This window comes from Electrona antarctica, assembly GCF_951216825.1.
Source record: "Electrona antarctica genome assembly, chromosome: 5".
Taxonomy (NCBI): Eukaryota; Metazoa; Chordata; class Actinopteri; order Myctophiformes; family Myctophidae; genus Electrona; species Electrona antarctica.
Genome location: NC_136810.1, coordinates 17244523 through 17268886, shown reverse-complemented (window position 1 = coordinate 17268886; position 24364 = coordinate 17244523). Strand labels below are relative to the sequence as shown.

Here is a 24364-nt window from a genome sequence, read left to right as displayed (position 1 = left end):
GTAAAATGACTTGTGTCTTACTTATACTGGATATTTTGTCCACTAGTCCCGTGCAAACATTTTAGTCTAGTTTTTAGTTGTTGACAAAATTGTCAATAGTCTTACTTTTAGTCACCATAGCTTAGTTTTCATGTAGTTTCCATTTAGTTTTTCGTCAGTGAAAAAGGATAGTCGACAAACATTTTTCGTGACAGTATTAGTCGACGAAACATCAACACTGTTTTAGACTGTAATGTTATAAATACATACACCCATCTGGACAGAGTACAGTATGTCTCGCCACTGGACTGGACTCGTCCGTGATGTCACAGAGACCAGCTGAGGAGCAGACTCTGGTGCTAACCGCGGCGGCGTGAACAATGCGGGCTGTGTCCCCCCACGGGAAGGTGGGGGCGAGGGTGACCACGTCACCGCGGCCAGACAGATGGCGGTCTCATCAACTCTGACAGTTGACCCTCCATTATGAGGAAGCTAACAGTATGTCCACCTGCTGCCACGGGAGGAAGCCTGGGAGGATGATTTAGCACAGTATTATGGGATGCTGATGTCATGCTGAGTGTGACAGCACACAGCTGGACTGCATGGTGGCTATAAAGCCCAAACAACCTGTCAGTGGACGTTTTGTTATAGGAAAGGTTGACTGTGAACAAAACCAATTCATCTTTCTTTATAGATATTAAGATATTTTGGGGCTTTTTTGCCTTTATTGATAGATACACAGTAAAGGCTCATTCATAGTCTGGATTTTCGGTGGTGAGGTGACCACCGAACTACATGTCACGAGCCGTGGTGAAGAGCAAACCACCGCCACCGCCCCAGCCCTTCTCTCTGTTTTTTACTCACCACCGCTCAATGTTATTTCAGCTCCGGTGGTCACCTCACCACCGGAGCGGTGGTCACCTCACCACCGACAATCCAGAGGGGGGACGGGGGGGACTTTTGATTTTTGATGTAGTAATGGTCTTAATAGTTTTCTATTTTATTTGAGATGTATTTACCCATTAAGAGAAGAAGTCTTAAATGATGGCCATGTTAATGTGCTGGACAGACTTTGGTTGACATAATCTAACAGACCATTTTATTTACCGAAAGCAATGAAATCATTTCTAATTCAATACAATAGTTTTGTTTTATTTTGTGTCACATCATTGTTCAATCAATACACATAATTGGGGTAAAAAACATAGAATTGGAATTTTGTTCTCCTTTTTTTTATTAAAGTGACAGTTCTTTGCTAAAAAGAAACAAAGAAAACAGCCCATTCCACAACTGGCTGAAGTGCATGATACAATGTTTTGTTTTTTTCTGCTATCAAATACAGAGTGAATAACATACTTACATATCACATACAGTATGGACTATGGACCGTATCACAACAATCACCATGATCAGCAAAAACACGACACGCTATACGACCAGCTCTTAATATATTACTTCCCATTTGTGGCGGACTCACTCACTCTGCCATGGATGCTTTAAGAACCAAATGAACCCCCGCCCCTCCCTAAAAAAAAAAGGACAAATATACACAAAGAAATGAAACAAAATTTAAGACCGAGTGCAACGTTTGAAAACAATACTGGTGAGTTAATGAAATAAAACATATTGCTATAAAATCTAATATTCAAGTTAAAATAATGTGTGAATTCCTTCATATATAAAATCTGTAAACAGAGAAGGGACAGCGGTCTGTATAGCTTCTACTCAGCCCTGCCCTTTTAGGGGCCGTGTCCACAAGAAAGCATTTTTTGAAACAAACTGATACGACTACTTTCTCTGCCATAAGCCTGTCACCCACCTAATTCCAACGCACTTCGCTTGTCTGGAATGGCTCAGGGTAGAAGACAGGGTTAAGCAAATATCAATGGGATTGGTGTTTAAGATAGTCAAAGAGACACTGCCCTCGTACATCAACACATGTGTTACCAATGACGCTGATTTAGGGTGTGTTCAATTCAGGTCAAACAAAGTCAGGGTCGAACTACTTCTCCAAAGTGAGTGCAAAGAATGTACAGCCACAACACTAGAGGGTACCACTTAAAGTTTGTGTCGACATGTATAATTCTGTTAATTTTTGTATGATATGTTGATGAATTGAATACATCTTTTGTCTTACTGTAACACATGCCGTTTTTTCAACAAGTATTCGATAAATCAATCGATGAGATGCCAGATTGCCAGAGCCATTCTGCCAAATGTTATGGTAAACACCTCTCTCTCTGCCATGCATTTCTATGGTAAAGACACCCTGGGGCCAGTGGGGCGCTTGTTATCTGCCCAGCGCAGAGCATGGCGTTCTAGCGCTCCCGGCATCCAGTGGTTTTTGGCAGAGCGCCAAATGGCGCTTCAAGCTGAAAACAGTTTCATGTTTGGAGAGGAGCCTCAGCGCTCCATTTAATCCTCCTGCATCTGACAATCCGGTCAATTACGACCCGCCGTTGAATCGTTACCACAACCATGAGAAATACGTCTTTAGCGTTTTCAGCTATATAGGGTATTTCTGCTAAATGGACCTACCTGCACATTCTACCAGTGTCAGTTACCGTATGTGGACTATTGGGCCGACACATCACTGACTTCCGTTTTCTCACACCTTAACTAACGTCCATAGCATATCATGCACAGTATATATCTGCTGCTACAGTATGCTCACCTACCACCACTTACCGCAACTTTATGTCTTACTTCAGGTACTTACTGCAACTTATGTCTTATATTCAGGTACTACACATACGGTATGTATGTCGATATTTTTGTTTGTTCTTATTGCTCTCTCTCCCTCTCGCCTCCCTTCCTCTTCTTCCCCTTCTCTTATAGAAATAACAAAAAATTATTTCACTCACTGTTTTACACCTGATTCTGATTAAAATAACGCAGACGACGCAGCGTTCGAGCACAGCAAAGGCCGAAGGTTTTCAAACAATAAACGCTGAGTGTGTTCATTAAGAAGCACTCAGGATACGATATCCAAAGCGCTCATCCACTTCATGTGAACACAGCCCCTTATAGTAAACCCACCTTTGTTTGTGGTCCCCCAGAACATGAATAGGATGTAACCCTAGTTGGGGGGAGGGTTACATCCTATTCATGTTCCAAATAACTTGATATGTCGATAACAATCAAATTCCTAAATTATTAAACAAAACGTTCCCCCCCAACGCTGCGGCGGTTTGTATGGTCCAATTGAACAAAAAAAGACCCCTTTCGATGTGACACTTTGACCTGTCTGTAAACTCCTCCTCCTCCTTCACCTCCGTCCATGGTCCTCTCCGTTCAGCAGTGTGTCCCTACAGAGGCGTAGGGGGAGGAGACCTCCCGGCGGATGGTGCTGAAGGGCGACAGCTCCAGCTCGGTGGTGGTGCACTCGTTGTCGTTGTCGCTGGTGGTGGTGGCGGCGGTGGAGGAGGTGCGCCGCGCCGAGGGGTCCGATGCGCACTCGGCGCAGCAGCAGCAGCAGCAGTCCAGGAAGGCCCGGCTGAACGGCTGGCACAGGCACAGCAGCAGCACCGGCGTCACGGCCGACTTGCAGAACAGCAGCAGCTGGCTGACCAGGTGCAGGATGTCCAGGGCCCTGTGTGTGTGCGTGCAACCATTATATTATAGATCAGCTATTTCTGCTATTTCTTTTTAGCTTTTTTAAAGTATACAATTTATAAAAATGTTTTCATTATGAAGCCTAAAAGCCAAACAGAAATGTAATTTCTATTCCAATTTCCAATGCCAAAAACACAATTAAATCGCTAATCGCAATTACAAGTTGTGTGACAATTAATCGTACAACTTCAAAGTGTAATGGTGACAGTCCTACCTGCGGGGGACGCTGGCCGCCATGTAGACGCTCACGATGTTGCAGATGTTCTCGGGGATGATGCAGAAGCCGTAGAGGATGGCCAGCGCCACCACCACGCAGTTCATCTGGCTCTCCAGGTGGATCTGCTTCTTGGTGCCGCGCACGGCCGCCCGCTCGGCCTTGCGGATCTTGCGGGCCGTGACCAGCGAGCAGCAGATGGTGAACAGCGTGGGCAGGCAGAAGTAGCAGCCGAAGTACCACCAGAGGCGGGCGCCGTCGTAGGTGAGGCCCAGGACGTACAGCGTGTCGGGCAGCTCGGTGGAGATGCGCACCACGCAGCGCTCGCGCGGTACCAAGTCCGGAGGCTCGCCGTCCTCCACCACCAGCTGCCGGATGAGGATCTCGGGCAGCGCCAGCAGGAGCGCGCCCACCCAGATGACCGCCAGCTTGGCCCCGGTGGAGCAGCAGTTCTCGATCATCTCGTAGTACATCTGGACGTTGGTGGCGGCGCGGAAGCGGTCGATGCACAGGGCACACAGCGTGAAGGTGGTGACCCCGAGAGAGACCACCTGGGACAGGGTTAGACATGGTGCCATGTTTAGACGTGGGAATGAATACTTCAGTATAACCAGTGGACAGTAATGAAGGACTATACTTCTAATACTTTTCCATTCCTAGAAATGTAGATGGAATTTAATTGAGTCAAAAATGCAATATTTGTCTTTGCAAATGGAAAGTAAGTAGGCCCATAGGATCTGCTGTTTCTGTAGCATGAGGCAGCATCGATTCTACTGTTATGCCATCAAAAAGTGTGACGCCCTACCCTCCTTCAAAACTGCCATAAAAGAGAACCTGTGTGCAATTTGCAACTGGACTACTGCTCCTAGTATTGATAATTTCTTTATTTTTCTTGATAAATAGGACCACAATGGAAACAAGCCCTCAGGGCTTTTTGTGTTATCCTTTAAGCCATTATTGTTTAACTGCACCTCTGTACTTTTTTGCAAACCGCTAATAAAGTATTCAAAGTATTGATTTACTGTCCACCACGGCCTCTGGGTCCCCTCCCCGCTGCACTGGCATGCCGACCGACCAGTAGGTGTCACTAGTGAGCAGAGAGATAAGGACACAGTTCCCTGCCAGCTTCATGCCCACAAACACACTGGCACTTTTGTTTGTTTGTTAGAGCAGCCGGGCCAAGCTGGAGGCACCACGGCCAAGAAACTAAACCATGCCGGTGGGCCTCCGCCCTCCGCTCCGACCCAGTGTTACCTGAACGGCCAATCAGATGGCCCGATGGTCGTTGTGATCGCAATTCGCAACAACAACAGGCAACAAGTCAAGGGATTACAGTTGTTACAATCTTATCTAAACCAACAGAGCCACAGACTGTATACCTAGTGTAAACCTTGTCCTACAATGGAAGCCAGCTGACTCTGTTCTCTAGATCAGGGGTTCTCAACCCGTGGGTCGCGACCCCTCTGGGGGTCGCCAAATTATTTTAGGGGGTCCCCAAATTATATATATTAAAAAAAACTTTTTCTTTTTTTTGCAACTGGCTGGAAAATGGAAATGAAGAGTTTACATATAGTACATGCATACACCTTCCCTAATGAGTATCTGGTTTCAGTATTTATTTATGGTGTATTGTCTCTATTATTAAGGTTATTGTAGCAATAGTAGTCAATTTATATTGGGGGCCGGGAGGGGGCGGGGCGGGGGTCCCGAGACACTGCCAAAGCATTTCCGGGGGTCCCTGGCCAAAAACGTTGAGAACCCCTGCTCTAGATGCTGCTGCTATACAACCATATACTGTACACAACACAGCACAACACAGGTATGGGTTTGCTGAGTGGATTAGTGGGAGGGAAGAGCGAGCTACAGTATGCCTCTGCTTTTGATATCCCCCTCGTTCACTTTTGTCTTGGGCGGGGATATTGGGCAGGGGTTTTCTCCCTGCTTCTAGTCAGACTGAATTAAATACATGTACATGTACATGTATTTTATTTTGTGGAAATGTATAGGTGTACTGTCTGATATGCTTTGGGCAAATGTTATAAATGTGTAAAATTTTTCTTTTTGTGTAGACTCAAAAACAGCTCAAAGTGTGACGTGTTTTGAACTTGAATTATTTGTCCAACGTGTCATTATGAAGAAGTATATGGCTTAAAGCGGTTAAGTCCCAACCCCTCCTTTTTTATACAAATCTAACCCTATAACCGCATGGGAAGTGAAGCCGTTGAGAGTCAGGGGACACCATCTCTCACTTTCTCTCTCACCCATGTCCATTAACAACTGAATTCCATTCAAAGGGAAATGTCAAAACCACATCAACTGTATATGCTTCATTGAAAATAGCAGATCTACAAGCTCACAACGTGTCGCATCACGACACGTGATCTTGTAGAATTCATTCTGTGAAATTGTTAGCATTTCTTTAACCAATAACTCATTTTAACTACAATCATTCTTTGGTTCTCCATTTACACACGTCATTATATTTAATTGGTCGATTGATTTTATTTGCAAGTATCAACCACACAAGTTTATTGCAGGATCCATTATTCTGGGGCAAATGTCACTCGTGTGTTTGGCTGAGAGCTTGTACATCTGCTATTTTGTGAGTGTGAGTAGAAGGCATTTGTAGTCGTGGAATAGGCCTGCAGGGCCTATAGGTTAAATAGTAAGATCAATTCAATCAAAAGCAGAGGCTTAGATCCAGGCACGTGCAGAGAGTGTTAGAGAGGCAGGGGCTGAAATCCCATAAGAGGGCACTTTTGGCCCAATATAGCGAAAATAGCAGATCTACAAGCTCACAACGCGTTGCGCTGTGAGCTTGTAGATCAGCTCTTTTCGGGGGCGCAACCCTGCACTCTTAATCTACTGGAGATGCGGTGTAACGACATGGATTTAGAAACAAATTTGTTCAATGCAAAATGCTGCGTTCAAGTTCAGGAGACTTCGGAAAAAGAAAAAAAAAATTCTCCTGAATGCTGCCTTCCGGTATGGCATGGAAAGGAGAGGAGGGGCATTTGCATTTCTTTCACCATAGTAAATGCTGCATTCGTGGTCTGGAAAGGGCAGTTGTTTTAGACGGGTAAAAGGGCAGGGGCTGAAGCCCCCTTTGGTATCTATGTGTGCACTGTGCACGTCCCCGTATAGATCCTCCCCCAACCCCCCCCCCCCCCCAGCAAATGTAACCCTGGTATACATTGTTCTAATCTATGGGGAGAGAAAAACATCCTAAAGGGGGAGGAAGGAGGTCTGGTCTCTCTCAAACCAGGCAGGAAGTTGTCTCAGACGTTATCTACCCGCTGTCGTCGGGCAGAAACCTTGTATCTCCAGTTATTTTAGCCCCTCCTGTTGTATGTCCAGCTTTTGGTGTATGTGCACAACCTTTGTCCTAACACAAACATTAACCCATTTAGACCTGAGATCAGATTCTACCAATGCCTTCTAAATCCTGACAGTTTTCTGAAAAACCCATGTTTCTATGTCAGTCGTTCTCAAACATTTTCATGTCAAGGACCCCCAAAGATTATATGTAATTGGCCGCCGACCCTCATCTGAAAATATGAGTGACCTCCCAGAAGCAAAGATTTGAGTTAAAAACGTTCGCTCTGAAAGAATATATATTCAAAGATTGGCGCCACATTTTCACGCTATGAGCTTGTAGATCTGCTACAAACAAAGGTGAGGACGCAAATTCTGATTAGCCGGAATGCATGCGGTATGTATGATGATGTACGATGATAAGATCGCCCCTCACTTCACACGGGTGTGTGTGTGTTTTTTTTTTACTGTATATGTATTTTTGGAAACTCATGGCCCACTTAATACATACTACAGTGTCACCCAAAAAGTAGCGAAAATAGCCAATCTACAAGCTGACAACACGTCTCATCACGTGTTGTCAGCTTGTAGATCAACTATATTTGTCATTATAGATTGTCTTTTTTATTGAAAGTGAAAGTAAATATCGAACCAATAAAAACATTAAAGGTATATTGAGTGATTTCACTTAATTCAAATATCACTTATTTTTTCTTATTTTTTGGATAATCCTCCCTACTATAAAGTGTGCTGACCATATAAGGAGTTCCTCCCTGTCCCCAGTGAGCCCCTGGGGTCAAAAAACCCTAGTTTCGGTTTGGGCTTTAGGTGGCAAAGCCTTCATCCAATCAGGATCGAGTGGGGTGGGCCTTGGTGCACGTGCTGTTGGTCTGTTGTACTTCCCCCACTGTAGAGCGTGTGCATGTGCACATCTTGTTACCGGGTGGACCGGGGGGTTTTCCAAATCACCCAAATCACTGAATGCTCCTTTAACAAGAGCTTGTGACTCTACATTGAAATATTTGACAATTTGGCCAATGTGGATATTAACATCATTAAAAAGATCTTAACATCATTAAAGTGTCACTAACTAAAATGTGCAGATATCCTGGCCATCCTGGCCACTAGGAGAACACGGCACTGGCTTCTGTATGTTTATATGAAGCAATCTTATTATGCTGCCTAATTACCTGTCACCTCTCATTACATGGTAGTAATTACCACCAGACACGGTCTGGGGGGGTCGGCTGGAAAAACAGCTTTTAGTAATTTAGCATCGGAATGACTTTCAACAGACATTCAAATTGGATCCCTTAGGGGACCAACTCAAACATGTGATGAAGGAATTTTATGTGGAGGCCATGTGCAATGCATGCTTCAAATAATGCTGCCATAATCATTAGCAGTTATCTGTCTAAAACTGCATGCTGATGCACAATGATTTTATATTGTTTGTGATTGTGTTTCAACTATAAGCACTGTTGAAATCAGAGCTTGGTCTCACTGGGGTTTCCCTGTTTACATAAAGGTAAAATACAATTAAAATAATATAGAATAAAATAAAATGTACTCTTACAGTGGTGGACAAAGTATTCAAACCCAGGGCCAGTACAAGTATAGATACTTCTGGTCAAATCTTACTCAACTACAGGTGAGAATGCTCAGCCAACTTAAAGTACTGGAGTACTTCATTTCTGTTCAGCTACATCTCTGTAAATTACTGTACTTCTCCCATAGTAAACATGAGCCAAGTGCAGTGTGTGTGTGCGCACGCATGTGTGTGTATAGTATGTCATGTATGCTGCTTGTGAGTCATGACTCTACAGTAAACTCCACAGCAGTAGTTCCAGGAACGTTATGATCATATCGTCGCTGTCAGGAGGAGACCTTGAATGTCCAAAACCGTTGTATAACAGTTCTGATGGATCCAATGTAGTTATTATTTAGTCACAAGCCTTAACCTTCACTTCATATTTTTTCTTCCAAAAGTAGTGAAGATATCTGATCTACAATCTCAGTGAGTGAGTGTTGGCGACACTCTTGTACGACGCAGGGAACATATTTTACCGGAAAGGTTTTCTTCCTGACGGCTACGATTGTGTTCTCTGATGCTCATTAAGTCACAAAGGGAACATGCTCTCATGCTCTGATGTTTGGGCGGCAGGCAGCAGCACTTTGCCTCCGTGTTGTTACCCTTGTCCCCCTCATATTGGGGCCTTGGCAACACACGGTGTAAACAGTGCAGAGTGTTTTCCTGGCCCAGGCACCACAGAGCCCAGAAGAAGACAGAGTGGCCAGTGAGGAGGCAGGCTCTTTCATCTGTCTGAAGGATTTCTGGCCCCCGACTAGGAGGGGAGGGAAAGAAAGCAACCATGGAAGCATGGAACAAACAGACAGTGGGCGGGGGAGAGTGAAGAGGATGCAGTTCACCACTTTCAAACCTGACGTCCTAATTCTGGGCATATCATTTTATTGTTGAAAGTTCTACGAAATGTCTCCCCACATCAAAAGACAACAGAACTAAAAGCACACAATGTGCTACCTCCACATTAAGCTGCCTCAGCCTCACACTACAGAAACAGGATAGGCCCCTGCCCTATGTGCCACATGGCTCACCAAGGCTTACTTTTACTTAAAGAGTAGAGCCTGATCTTGAGAAATGTTCAGTGTTTCAACAAGGTAAATGAAAAGGAAGTGGCCAGGGGAGTATTTACTGCATGGTCCTCGGGGAAGGGGAGGATGGGGTTCGACCCTTATTTTGACATGTGGGTGAACCGACGATCAAATTGGTGACCTCCCGATTCCCAGACAGCCTCTCTATACCAGGTGTCCTCAAACCTTTCAAGCTGCGGCCCCCCAAAATAATCATATTTGAACTGGGTACCCCCCCAAACATAATTTTAAGTGGGGACCCATCACCCTGACAAGCACTTGGAATTGTAGGAGTTTATAGTCTGGTTTCCAGCCTGATTCGCTGCGTTCGGTGAATGTCTTTTGTCACTTCGCTACTCAGTCTGGAAAGTCTCCTATCTCCAAGGTAGGTGGGACATGCAACCGAGAGAATACTTCTGGCTTCTGATTGGTCTGTGGTGTGGGTTGGGACAAAAACACCAGTTTGACGTCATATCAATGCGCAGCTACTGCTGTTGCGCTGCAAAGTCTCCTTATCATTCACTAGACTCACCCCACACAGCTACTGCTGTTGCGCTGCAAAGTCTCCTTATCATTCACTAGACTCACCCCACACAGCTACTGCTGTTGCGCTGCAAATCCCCTTATCATTCACTAGACTCACCCCACACAGCTACTGCTGTTGCGCTGCAAAGTCCCCTTATCATTCACTAGATTCACCCCACTGAATCTGACATAGTGCACTACTTAATCAAACTAGTGTTTTTACCGTATAGGTTTTACTCTCGAGTCTCAAACTGGTGCTAATTTTTTTTCCTCAACAGTGAGAAAAGCATGGACAGAGGGGTGCTGGCTGATGATGTAAATATACCCTAACCTTACTCTTTCGTTTCGTTGGAACAACATCCAACAAACAAAAACCTCCATCCGCAGGTCTCTACATCCCATTGTTTGACTCATTGTTCCATGGATAAATATTGTGAATAGTCGATTTACAAGCTTGAGCTTGTAGATCGGTGGGCGGAAATGGTGTTAACGTGCAACCGTTACCACGGCACCCAAACCTTGCTCTGTCCTGCTCAGGCAGTTTTATGTGTCGTGTCAGAGTAAGTGTCTGTCCTTGTTGATCTACAGCCTTATAGCTCAGCTTAACGTTGTCCGACACGAACACACAGACACGCACATTAAACACACAATGACACATTAATGTCTATCATCACATCAGCATGACAGAAATACGTCCCTCAGAGCTGTGTGTGTGTGTCAGTGATGCCATGATGTCCGCTTATTGCTACAGGGGACTTTTGGCTTGTTTTTCTGTCACGTCGGTGCTTGTAATACAAAAAATATTGGTAGTTGCGGGTCGCAGGTCTTGTTTTTTCTGATAGTTGCTTATTTGGGCTGAATATATGCTTCCTAATCCTAATGTTGTTTAAACCAGTGGGCTCCAATCGAATATTTGTTTTTCAAGATAAAACAAAAGCTGATCTACAAGCTCACACCGCATTGCGAGCTTGTAGATTGGCAATTTTAAAATAGCTGATGGCTGCGTAGGCCTAGGTTTAAAGCGCTCATGTGTCAGTCGCTTCTTTTGGGCTTGTTTTCATGGACCTCGTTGCTTCTCTCGCAAAATCTGGCAACACTGTGTCTCATCTGCGTCCATAATGACAGATTTTCACATGCAGGCCGTGGAGGATTGTGATTTCAGTCGCCCCAGCAGCCCATTAGAATTAATATCCCCTCTGTTTGGTATAATTACACCCCATTAGTCGCATGGTTTGAGCGCAGCTTAGCATAGCAAAGCCAATGCGCCGCTGTCGTTAGCCATTAGATGGTTGTGATGAATCCTCCCACCGGCGACAAACATTTAAATACCACTATTGATAAATGGCATACACAAGCAAAGGCTGGGTTATAACATGTAATAAGATTACAGTAGGCTAATCTAATAGAACAGTGGTCAGTTTTGCAATGAAAAACGACCAATCAGGTTATTAGTTTATGGGAGGCTGTGGCTCAGGAGGTAGAGCAGGTCGTCCAATGATCCGTGGGTCGGCGGTTCGAATCCCGGCTCCTCCTGTCCACATGTCGAAGTGTCCTTGGGCAAGACACTGAACCCTACATTGCCTCCAATGAGTCGGTCGGTGTGAGCTCAACACCATTGGTGTGTGAATGTGGGAAGTGAGGACGCTGGTGTCGACTGTTCGCTGCTTCACCTCCCAATGTATGAATGAATGAACCATTGTGAAGCACGTTGAGCACTTGGAAAAGCGCTATAAAAATGCAATTCATTATAGTATACCTTATTCAGACGGCAGATTTCTATTTTTTACTCTGTAAGACTCATGGCTACTGTTTAAACCAGTGGCTTTCAACCTTTTTCATATCAATGTCCATTTATTAGAAATTTGAGCCACGGATCAATATTTTTGCATTTAGCCTCTCAGACCCAAGACTTGGAATATCTTTTGGATAAGATTTTGTCCACAATTCCATGCTGTATTGATGTGGCACCATAGGAGAGATAACAAGCAAACGATCAAAATAACAATTATTCTACATTCTCTAATTGTGTAGACTTCTTCTTGTAACTTAAAGGGCCACTTTATATATATATAAAAAAAGAAAAAATGTTGTAAAAGTAGGCCTAATTGCCCCCCTTGCGTATTAGAAGGATAATATCAGTCCCCAGAACCAAGGACTGGTGTTTTAAATTAGTCTAATATGGTTAAAATGGAGTTAATGTGTGTTTTCAGACATTGTTTGTAACTAATTTGGCGGCAGTAGCATTTGCTTTTTCTCGCCGTCTGTTGACATACAGTATCCACTATCCATATACGTTTGAAAGCAAAGTAATCCAAAAGTAACCAAATCACTTATATTACTGTAGTTTCATTACTGATCATTGCAGATTTCATTACTGATTATAATCTGATTGAATCTGATTCAAGCGATATCACCGGTAACTTATATTTAAAGGTCATGATAGTACATTAGAGCATCATGATGTGTAACCGAAACGAAAAGAAAAAAGTCAGCACTAAGCAGCTTACACACATCAAGGCAGCACACCCTTTGTTTTGATACAGCTTTTCTCTGCTGCTGGTGTCACAAGCCGTGATAACGTGGCATAAGAATAATTCCATAACTAGAAAAAGTACCCTTCTGGGCACAGGTCTCCACCAGGAGGATAGGAGTGTGTGTGACGTTTGGCAAAATGTTTAGGAGTGATATAAACATGTTTTTTTGTTTGTTTGCTTTTTGCAACAATTTTCTTCATTTTGTTGAGGAAATGCAGAGCCAGATCACTCATAGCATCTCTGAGGATAGAATTCTGGATGAGCAGGACATGTGCAGCATTTTGTACAAAACGGGCCACTCCTGAAAACTTGGATGAAATCTGTGACTAATATAAACAATGTGTTTTTCAGAAATCGGCCTCAACCGGCAGATGAGGAGGGATGCAGGGAAAACGTTTTTCCATGGCCTCTAGGGAGTTACGCATACAGAGTTGTACACAGATCGATGCAGTTATAGGTAAAAACAGGAATTGACCTGTTATAGCGCCACCATGAGGCTGATTTGGAAAAAAAATTGTTGCATGTCGTCCGCGGCCTAGTGGAAATATGTGTGTATAATTTCACAGAAATTTGTTTGTGATTTGTGGCATTTTGTTCGAAACGGAACAATCATGTGAGCTTTGGAAGCCAATCTTAGCCAATCAGGATGGAAGATGGGAAATGGTGCAGATCCGTGTTGATCACATGACTATGGAGATAGTGTCACTGTATACCGAATTGTGTGATGTATGGATAAAATATGTACAAGTAATCTACAGAAATGTGTTTTGCCTAAATCGGCCTCATGGTTGCGCTATAACAGGCCGTTGAGGAATATTTGGGGCAGAGGTTCATCGTTGGCATCCAGGGAGTGTGTGTGCAAAGTTTGGCATAGATCGGGCCAACGGTGCCAGAGATTAGCTGGTAACGGACGGAAGGACGGACGGACACACACACACGGACGGAGTGCAAAACATACTCTCTCCCCATGCCTTCGGCCTGGTGGAGACAATAATGTAACAATATAGCAGTATTTTAGACATACGGTAGTATCAGAGTGTAATACTACTGTCTACGTACAGGTTCCCCAATGCAGCTAAAACCAAACGGACCCTCACAGGCACATTTTGGTTCCATTTGTATACTCTCAGATTTCAAATAACTTATATTAACTCCTACTATAACCCAAAATGTAATTCACTTTCCAAAGTGCCATTGTGAATTTAACAACCACTTTCATGCCTTAATTACTGCTTTCAGAGCAGGTTGTTTGTGAAGGCACTCAGACTGCGTTGGCCTGCTTCCACTGAATGAGCACAAGTCAACTAAATGCTCTCCATTAATTATGACACACAAGGCCTAATCTCTGTCTGTCTGAGAGCCGCCTCTTAACACATATGTTAATCCACATCACGCGTGTTTGTTTGGGTCAGTAGGGGGGCCAAGTTGGGGGCATAGAGTATACACAAAACAGTACCTAGGTGTTGTTTTGTTTTATGTTGACTTGACTGCACGTGTGTTGGTTGTTTGCACTGTACAGAGTGCCAGGTTGATCAGCTGCTTGTGTTTGTCTTGTGAATTATAGGTGCAACGACTTTTACAAATAGCAAAAATAGCCATTCTACAAGCTCACAACACAAAAATCACACATGTGATGCGTCAGCTATTTTCACAATTCTTGCGTTACTGTTGTATGACAAAGTATATAAAATAGGGCATAAGTGGTTAAAAAGATGAATCAATTTAGTTGATTAAGAAAGATGAATTCGATTTTGTTTGCATTGTTTTTTTATATCAAAATAAAATATTAATATAAAATATTTTAAAACATGTATCTCCCTCAAAAACAAGCTCCTCCATTATTCGATTAATCGTAAAGGCAATCAATAAAACAATTGCTAATTCGCTAAGAAGATAATGGTTAGCAGTTGCATCTCGACTGGGTATCGTGTAAGGAGAGGGGATAACTTTACACTTTTCTGTCATATTGCACTCATCCATGTGTTTGAGTCACTGTATCACTGAATCAATCACTGTATGTACTTTTAGCCTATTCACCTAGTCTAGTGTATTGCTTTGGTTGTATTGTTTCTTTTTTGACCTGTGCAGCACTTTGGCCGACTACAGACGTTTTAATGGCCGCGGGAAGATGTTTACAGTAGGAGGTGCTGAACGCTTAGTAGGGGGCGTGCACGCGCATTTTCGCGCATTTTCACGCAGAAAAGTGGCTTTTAAAGTAGCCTCTCCCCACGCATGAGCAAACTGACACAGGCAATTAACCAGGATAAGGCGCCGATACTGTGATAGGCCTACAGCATATTTATTAGTCCATTAACAGAAATCTGTTTTGATTAAAATTATAATTATTTTCCCCCTCCTGTCCGAGGGGGGGGCTGTGCCTGGGCGGAGAGGGTGCTCCAGCCCCCCCAGCACTATACTTCCCTCAGCCATGGATATAGAAATAAGTTTGTTTTGACTTGATAGTTACTGTCAGATGTATCCGTCTATCCACCTGACATCTCCTTTCCAGGCCAAGGACCAGTGTTGATTTCGTCGACTAATACTATGACGGAAAATGTTCGTCGACTACCTTTCACTGACGAAAACTAAATGGAAACTAAATGAAAACTAAGCTATGATGACTAAAACTAAGACTAAATATACTGACAAAATCGTCAACAAATAAAAACTAGACAAAAATGCTAGGAAGGGACTAGTGGACAAGAGATCCAGTATAAGTCATTTTACACTTGGTTGCATGCTGAAAATAGCCGATCTACGAGCTCGCAGCGCGACGCGTTGTGAGCTTGTAGATCGGCTATTTTCAGCAAGTGTAAAAACAGTCATTACGACACCATCAAGGCCCGCCAAAATACATTTTAATCGACTAAATCAACTGTAGATTTAGTCAACTAAAACTAGACTAACAGTAAAACATTCCAGGTGACTAAAATGTGACTGAAACTAAATGAAAACTATTCAAGACACTATGACTAAAACTAAAATAAAAATTTGCTGCCAAAAACAACACTGCCAAGGACCTGAGAGAAGGAGACGAAGCAGTCATCATGACGGTTGGGTTTGAGACTTTTGAAAGTATTCACTAGGAGACAAGTATGGCTTGTCTCCTAGTGAAGCTGCAGCTTTGATGCCTTCCTAGATTCATTTTAATAATTTGTTTGTTTGCACATGAAATATTCTAATCATTTTCAGACATTTAATTTTTTTCCCCCCAGAGAGTTCCTTTTCTTCCTATCACAAACATGCTGTAAAGAAATATAGCAATGTTTGGCAAAGTGGGATCCGGGGACCAAAGTGCTTACCATATAGCATCACAATCATTGTAACCACTTTAGCCATTGGATATAGCCAATATTCAAAAATAGCAGATGTACAAGATTTTACTTTGAAAAATATTGACAATGTTTTAGACATTTTTTATATATTTTTTTAATTTTTTAACACAAATCTTCAAAATATTTTCAGATGGGGTTCTGTACAGGGGGTCCTGTAACCCCTGTACAGTTTGTGAGGGTCCTGTACAGTACATGAACGTTTTGAGAACCACTGGCATACAGACGTACAGAGTCCTATATTGTCAGCTGAGTTTGTGCAGTCTATTATTGTCCCCGTGTCGCACCTTGTGGACAGGACGATACCCCATCGCCTACCTTTCCATTGTTCTGTGTACAATAGATTGTTGACACGTAGCACATAGCTCGCAGCCACAACACTCCTATAAGCTATACGGTACATCTGGGTGTGAGGGGTATATAGTATCATGCTATTGTCCATACCTAAGAAAAATATTCATATCACTGAACTGAAGATTGATGTCATTCAATCAATTCCTTTCTGAAATGAGCACCAGCTCTGTGGTTCTTATTGCGGTTTTATATTTTAGTTGTGACGCGTTGTGAGCTTGTAGATAATCTATTTCCGGTGCATGACACAACGTGCAACCAGGTGTAGCCAGGCTTCACTCACTCACTTCAACAAATCAACAAAATAAGCATTAGTTAAGTTTGGGTTATTATAAATGTCACCTCACATTCAGAATAAAATGGATCGACTACGGGGTCCCTGGCAGTTAAATCGTTTTGGTTACAGATTATTTTGTTTTCTAACAAGGGGCGGGTCGACAAGCACCGACTACAGACACAACTGGGTCAGTGTAGTGTCTGCTGTCTGTAACCCTATAGCAGACACCATAGTAGGTTGCCTCAGGTATGTAACTTTCACCAACCTACCAGTGCATGGTGTCAAAAGACTGAAATGGAGACCTGCGGGGGTCCTCAGGGTTACTACAGGGAATACTGGAGAACTCGCCGGTTTACCAACTCACCGCAGCGAAAAGTGGAGAGAAACAAGTTTCAATGTCTTCATCGTTATGCTAATATGCTGTCTTCATCAGTGTAGTATGTCAACCCCACAGACGTTATACAGTTGGAGGCCATCGATATTGTCCTTTTCTTTTTGCTGAGGTTTGCGTGATCTGCGCAAAAGGACAGTTAACCCATTTTGGGCGGGAACCCCTTTTGGTGTTTTAAACATTATGTTATAATTTAGCTATTGAAAAATAGCAGATCTACAAGCTCATAGCGCGCCACCGAGTGGCGCGCTATGAGCTTGTAGGTCTGCTATTTTTGAAAAATCGTGAAAATATTTATTTCAGAAAACTGGAGGATTTAGAAGGATTTTTTTAAATTTTGAGGTCAGGCCTAAATGGGTCAAAATAAGGGACAATATCGGTGGCACCCAACTGTATGTCAAACTCACAGATGTTATAGTTCATTTCCAAAGTGATCACATTATTTTGTGCAATGAAATGGTCAGCTATTCAATTATGAAAGGTGAGTATGTGAATATACCAATGATAGTACCAATGATATTTCAGGATATTGTTTACTAATGAATTACATTGTTTCGGTACTTTGGTGTTTAAACTTTATTCTAAAACGGTTAGTCCCAATACTTGATTCTGATTGGCTGGTTACCGTCACGTGACCGGTGTAAATTTCACCGATAACCCACACCTTCAATCACTTTATATCATTCCCACCTGATTCCGCATCTCTGTAGCTGTACTGGGGAAGGGGAGCGCTTGATTACCTTACAAACCCATGCCGCGCGGGCGTCTAACCACCGCCTGGCTCATATGACTGTGAGGCTCCAGGCAGCCCCGTAAAGACATCAAGCGCTATTCTCCCGTCACATAGCCTACTGCCCTACTTGCCAGCAAAACAAGGAAGTGATGTGGCTCGCTCTGGTGGCGCAAAGCGTAGCTACTTTTGTGAATTGAATAGTTGTATTAGGTTAATATTGCTATATGTTTGTAACCGTTTTAGAAAAGCAATTTAAGCCACTCGAGGCCCCAGCTTACCGGGTATTTTACAATGGCTGGGGGGTAGAAGACCCTCCGCTCCGCGTCGGGTCTGCCTACACCCCCAGCCATTGTAAAATACCCGGTAACCTGAGACCTCTCGTGGCTTATTGCTTAAGCATTCCTACTTCATCTAGTGTAACAACTATGAAATGAAATGAAATGAAATCTATATTTACCCAGGGTATCTGGGCTAAGCTCAAGAACTTGTTTCCAGCCAGGCCCTGCTCATAGAACACATTTCATCGTAGTGGTTCAATGCCTTGTTCAAGGGCACTTCAGCGGTGGTAATTTTAACGTGTCGGACGGCTGATTCGAACTAGGAACCTTCCGGTATCAAGACCGCGCCGCTATCCGTTCGGCCACCGCTGCTATCCTCTCTCTCTCTCTCAATTCAATGCAATTTAAATAAAGTAGTAAAACTAAAATGCACTAAACCGCGGCGAGTATATATATATTTGGTATATATTATACCAAAGAAAACTTCCCTTGGATAAGGAAGGGACCGCACACTCTGCTTTGCAAAGCACCTGACGAAGCCTACACGGCGAAACGGGTCGTGCAATGAAGCAGCAATGAAGCAAATCTAATCTTGTCCGAGCGTCTCTGGAGTGTGCGGTCCCTTCCTTCTCCAAGGGAAGTTTTCTTTGGTCTACATACCTTTCCTACCAGCACCTCCCCCACCTGGATGTGCACAAAAGCTATGCGTTTATACCAGCAACACCAGCATTCGTATTCTGAGGAGAACTTTAGCCAACAATAGCAGATCTACGAGCTTGTAGATTGGCTATTTTTTGGCAAAGATGTTGGTGTAGAGATAAAAAACACATTAAGTACAGTGCCAAAGGTCAAGCTTACTAAGTATTGACGGTTTATGTAGTTAAATGTCTGAAAATACACATTAACATGATAACATCCAACACAACACTACACAATGATAGTGTTTTCAAACAAGTCTATGATACTCTGATATGCTGCTGGTAAATGCAGGACATTTTGTGAGTGCACTGCAGGCCTGCTGGGCATGGGGGGGTTCCTTTACATACAACATACTTCATCGTCTGAAGTTCATGAACATTTAATATATACAGTAAGTATACTGTCAAGTTGGTTTGTCACATTCTTTTCAAATACTATACGTAGGTCTACTGAAGAGAAATGATCCAACAGTTCTCAGCTCAACAGTTTAAAAAACTAATCCCATTTCACTTCAAGCTTGGCACATCTGACCATGACGTCAGCCTTTGATCAGGTCCTCTAATGAGTGACTAGGAACACACATCATGAAGCCCCATTTATGCTTTGTCATAAAGACGGTGTTCCAGACCGAAAATAGCAGATCTATAAGCTCACACAACGCGTCAAATCTGCAACACATGTGAGCTTCGATCTGCTATTGTCAGTCTGCAACATTGTTTCCCTTCATCTGACAACAATCTGGTCTCAATTTCATTAAAATTGGACGGCGTCTGTGGCATTCCTGCCCAATATAATGTACTCTTTCAGTCAATATGGACAGTTGGACACCTCCCCATCTGATTGATTCATGACCAGTGACCACTACATTTCCACACCGGTCTGTCTCCACCTATGCACATCTACTCATAGGAAACACTGTGACCAGTCACCAGACCACACACACACACACACGCAATAAAAACATGGATTGGGTTAAGTAAATAATAACACTTAGTTTTTGCTCTGCAAGATCAGCTATGTTCGCTAAAGGTTTGCCTATTATGACATAATGCCCTGAATAGGGACACTATGGTTCATTTTATGTGATTAAACATTTAATTAATAGTTAGTAATTATACCCTATACTTCAGTTGACTGTCTTGTATATGGGTGTTCCTGGCACAAAACATTGTCAGATGGGGGTCTGTGATGGGTGGTGGGGGTCTGTGATGGGTGGTGGGGGGGGGGGGGGGTCTGTGATGGGTGGTGGGGGTTGCACTTGACATGTGTGAGTGTCAGTGGTGGAAAGTAACTAAGTACTTTTACTTAAGTACTGTACTTAAGTACCAAGTACAACGCGACACATTGTGAGCTTGTAGATCTGCTATTTTCAATAGATTTTGTACACATTTTGAACTTGTGAAGGCACATTCTGCACAATGGGTACTTTTACTTTTAGTACTTTAAGTACATTTTGATGCCGATACTTTTGTACTTTTACTCAAGTACATTTTCAATTCCGTACTTTTACTTTTTAAGTAGTTCTAAATTGCAGTATTGGTACTTTTACTTAAGTAAAACAATTGAGTACTTTTTCCACCACTGGTGAGTGTTAATTATTACCTCAATGTAAGGGATGACTTTGCAGGAGAACTCTCCCAGCAGCCAGTTCTTGGTCAGCTCGTGGAAGGTGACCAGGGGCAGACAGAAGAAGATGACCACAAAGTCCCAGAAGGCCAGGTTGGCCAGCAGAGAGTTGGAGATGCTCCTCATGTAGTAGTTGTGGCACACAATGCACATGATCGCTATATTCCCCAGGATGCCCACGGTGAAGACGATGCCGGAGAAGATGACCAGGGCGTACGCGCCGTACGACTCCGCCGTGACGGGGTAGAAGGGGTTCCGGACGTGTTTCCGCTTGTTCGTGTTCTTGGGTATGAAGTCGAAAATGTTCGGCAGCGTGAACTGCTCATAGTCACTGCTTTCGTTGAACGGAAAGTCCGTGCCTTGCTCCTGTGCCAAGGGCTTAGGCAGTGCTTCCCACATGGCCAAAGATGCCGCTTGGCTCGTCTCTCCATCACTCTGTCCACCCTTTACGTCTCGCCTCTGCCGGCTGTACGCAGTCTTTTTCCGCCTGCACATTTGTTCATGCTTCTTATTGCTCTTAATAGGATAGTTCACGTCACTCTTGCCATGGCTGCATCCTCTTCTACCGTGCGTTGCCATGGCAGCAGCCGCCGCCTCGCCCCGTGCGCGCCATGGTCCCTCTCCTCCGTCTCCGTCCTCGGCGCGTCCTCCTCTTGGTCCTTTCTTCGGATGCTGCGTTTTACGCACGGCGCGCGACGCTCCTCTCCTCGCCACGGAGTTCAGAGTGGCATCGTGGAGGTGGTGGTGCTGATGCTGCTGCGCCCGTGCATTATTGCCGTTGACGACTCCTCGGTCCTCGCGGGCAGCAGCAGCAGCAGCACGCCATGAAGTCCCGCTGCCATTACGAGCCTTATGTACATTCCTGTTTGTGGCGGTGGATTCATAATCGCCCGGCGTGAAAGTGCCCTTTGTTTTCTGCTGCTGCCCGTCGTGTGAGTGACTTAACACGGCCTCGCTACACAGCGAGACGCACAGCAATCTCAAAAGTGGCAACAACATCATTATTTGTTTTGTCTATTGATCTATTCTATCGCACACATGTGGGACCAACATGAATCGTGATCCACGGCGATTTTATCCATTTGTGATTTCCGTGGTTCGTTGACAAAAAATACCGTGAAAACTCCACTCATAACTCCCTGCGTTGCGCACAATTGTATTGTTCTGTGCGCAAATCTGGATTTCACATGTAAAGAAGTGGTCGACTTGCCCTGGTATGCAGCAGGTGCGTCGCAGAGATAAGCTCCAAATAGTCTGTTTGTTGTTCACAGTCTACATAAAACAATGAAGCATTTTCTTACCCAGATAAATCTCCTCAAATGTCCCCCCCGGTCTTTCTTCTGAGCTCGGGAAGACAGAGTGTAAGCATTAAAAGTCACCACAGAGATCCCCACGCGTCATTCTCCATGTGTGCGCGTCGGCCCGTGTAGCTTGCTGGACATTTTATCCCCCGACAAGTCGACAAAACAGAGGAGTTTGATGGGAGTCCAGCAGGACAGTCGGTGCCGTCGGGTCCACACTCAGGCCCACAGAGAGAGGAGAGGCCACGGTCAGGATGGATCTGTCGAGTCGAGGAGGTGCCAAGCCCCGTGTGGAGCCGCGCCGAGCCCGGACATCATAATGGAGATTATGGAGGAGAGACGGAGGGAGGGACAAGCGCTCCCCCTGGTGGCTGAAACCCTGATCGGTAAAGAGTACACAGACCATGCAGTCACAAACCTATAAACTCAAAATCAAAAACACTTGGTTTGTTCACTACTCACAGTACTCGATCGATCACACTTAAGTAATAGTACCACTACCACCAGTAGAAATACTCATTTACAAATAATAGTTTGGTATTCAAAATGTAGGCTACTTGAGTAAAACTACAAAAGTACTGAAAGTATAGCATATACTCATTTAGCAGAATGTCCCATTTCACAAGTTTCCAAATTTAAGTAGCAGATGGACAAGCTCACAATGTGTGACGCTTTGTGACGCGGTGTGAGCTTGTAGATCGGCTACTTTCAAATTGTCCAGCAAGTATGCATAGGGCTGTGAGTTCTAAGTGGTTGTTTTGTAATAATAATCCAAATGTAATAAGTTGCTTAGTAGCCTAACTAAATAATACGAGTGGAGTGAAAGTACAATCTTTGCCTCTGAGTTGTAGCTAGTGGATACTAGTAGAAGTGGGAAATACTCCAGTAAAGTAAAAGTATGTAAATAATTGTAATTAAGTACAGTACTTGAGTGACCTACTGTACATGCACTTGGTTACTTTAGTAATACATTTTAATACACTGCTCTTTGGTATACAGAAAATAAAATGTCAGGTTGGGATACCAAGTTTATCCAAACATGAGAGAGAGCGCGCGCGCGCGCGTGCACACGCACACGCACACGCACACGCACACACACACACACCCTTATGGAAGGTACAGTATATGGTTCTATTCCTTTGTTAAATTAACAACTATATTATGTTGATAGTAATCATTACTGTAGACTTCACTAGTGATAGAAAATGCATGTTCAGGTCAGGAGGACCAATCAGGATAGAGAACTCAGCAGATACAGATTAAAGGGATAGTTCATCCCTAAAGTGACATTTCTTTCCTATCGATTGCTCAGCCCATGGAGACTTGAATTCATGGATGATTTTTGTCACATTCCTAGGTCATGCGTTTTTTACTTATTTAGAACACATTTGTAGAATCGACCTAAGGTCTTAATACATTACCAAAACTACACACTGGAGTTCACTGTAAAACGATACATAATGATACATAATTGTACAGGATCATAACACAAGTAGCTCACTGGTGCCCTCTGGGGGCTAACCACGACGAAAAGATATTCAAGACAATAACAGAAAACAATGTGGACCATAAAGGTCTCTTGTTTCGAAAGCATGAGGCGGCTTGATATGCAAGTACATCCCCCAACCATGATGTAGGCTGCACATCCCCCAACCATGATGTAGGCTGTACATCCCCCAACCATGATGTAGGCTGTACATCCCCCAACCATGATGTAGGCTGTACATCCCCCAACCATGATGTAGGCTGTACATCCCCCAACCATGATGTAGGCTGTACATCCCCCAACCATGATGTACAAACTTAGGGCCGATTCATACTCTTATTTTAGAGCCGAATAAAAGTCGGTTCGGCTCTGTAGAGCCTACAATGTGACGTCATTTGAGGTTCGGGGGGGCGGGTACCGTCCTAAAGTCGGCTCTTCGGTGCTACTGAAAATTTCTGACGAGCCAAAATCATTTTGGCACTACAGCGCCGAAACAGCGGTAAAATAGGAGTATGAATCGGCCCTTAGCCTACATTCCCCTGGACATGAAATACACCCCCTGGACATGACGCTAGTATGACGCAGGGACAATTACCCCCCAATCCAACCATTGATGTTGAGTACCAAGCAGGGAGGCACTGCATGGGTCCCATTTTAGTCTTACTGTCTAAAGAAACTAAATGTCAGTTAAGGCCACACATATGCACCCAGAACTATATCTGTGGGAATAGTTTGCCAACTTGTGCTTTACATAAAGAAGTTATGTTTAACAGGTCAGCACATTCCGTAACCTGAACTTTCACTACAGTAACACTCTACTGTTGCAATCTCTCCAAGTGGGAGATATGGAGAGAGAGAGAGAGAGAGAGCTGTAATTATCACTCTTTTTGCCCTAAAGGTTGAAGAGGGAGGGTTGTTAAAACATTTAAAATAAAACTGGAGCTTTTTACACATTGAATCCTCTCACACTGGCTGGGAAAGAATATCAGAAACATTGACACCCTTTTTCTTTTCAACAGCTATATGAGGTGTCCTTGAGCTAGGTTGCTTAATCGT

General features: G+C 43.7%; 1 protein-coding gene and 1 long non-coding RNA gene across 2 annotated transcripts; both read right to left on the bottom strand.

The window, feature by feature from the left end:
- Positions 1-1267: 1267 nt before the first annotated feature.
- LOC306923339 lies at positions 1268-3020 on the bottom strand. Its single transcript, XR_013790045.1, has 2 exons — positions 1967-3020; positions 1268-1902 (listed from the first exon to the last, which is right to left on the bottom strand). It is a non-coding gene; the product is annotated as an uncharacterized lncRNA (long non-coding RNA).
- Positions 3021-3114: 94 nt separating this feature from the next.
- Positions 3115-22077, bottom strand: gpr37a (G protein-coupled receptor 37a). The gene is made up of 3 exons (XM_079500974.1): positions 20498-22077; positions 3809-4359; positions 3115-3571 (listed from the first exon to the last, which is right to left on the bottom strand). Exons 1-3 carry the CDS (start codon positions 21521-21523, stop codon positions 3274-3276), a joined length of 1875 nt encoding a protein of 624 aa, XP_079357100.1. The 5' UTR covers positions 21524-22077; the 3' UTR covers positions 3115-3273.
- Between the last annotated feature and the right edge of the window lie 2287 nt (positions 22078-24364).

Bases quoted from the DNA above. Each gene is read 5' to 3' on its own strand.
- gpr37a (XM_079500974.1), bottom strand. From the start codon at position 21,523: ATGATGTTGTTGCCACTTTTGAGATTGCTGTGCGTCTCGCTGTGTAGC. The intron at 4,360-20,497 runs GTAATAATTAAC...ACCCTGTCCCAG, and splicing joins AAGTCATCCCTTACATTGAG to GTGGTCTCTCTCGGGGTCAC. The intron at 3,572-3,808 runs GTAGGACTGTCA...GCACACACACAG, and splicing joins GCGGCCAGCGTCCCCCGCAG to GGCCCTGGACATCCTGCACC.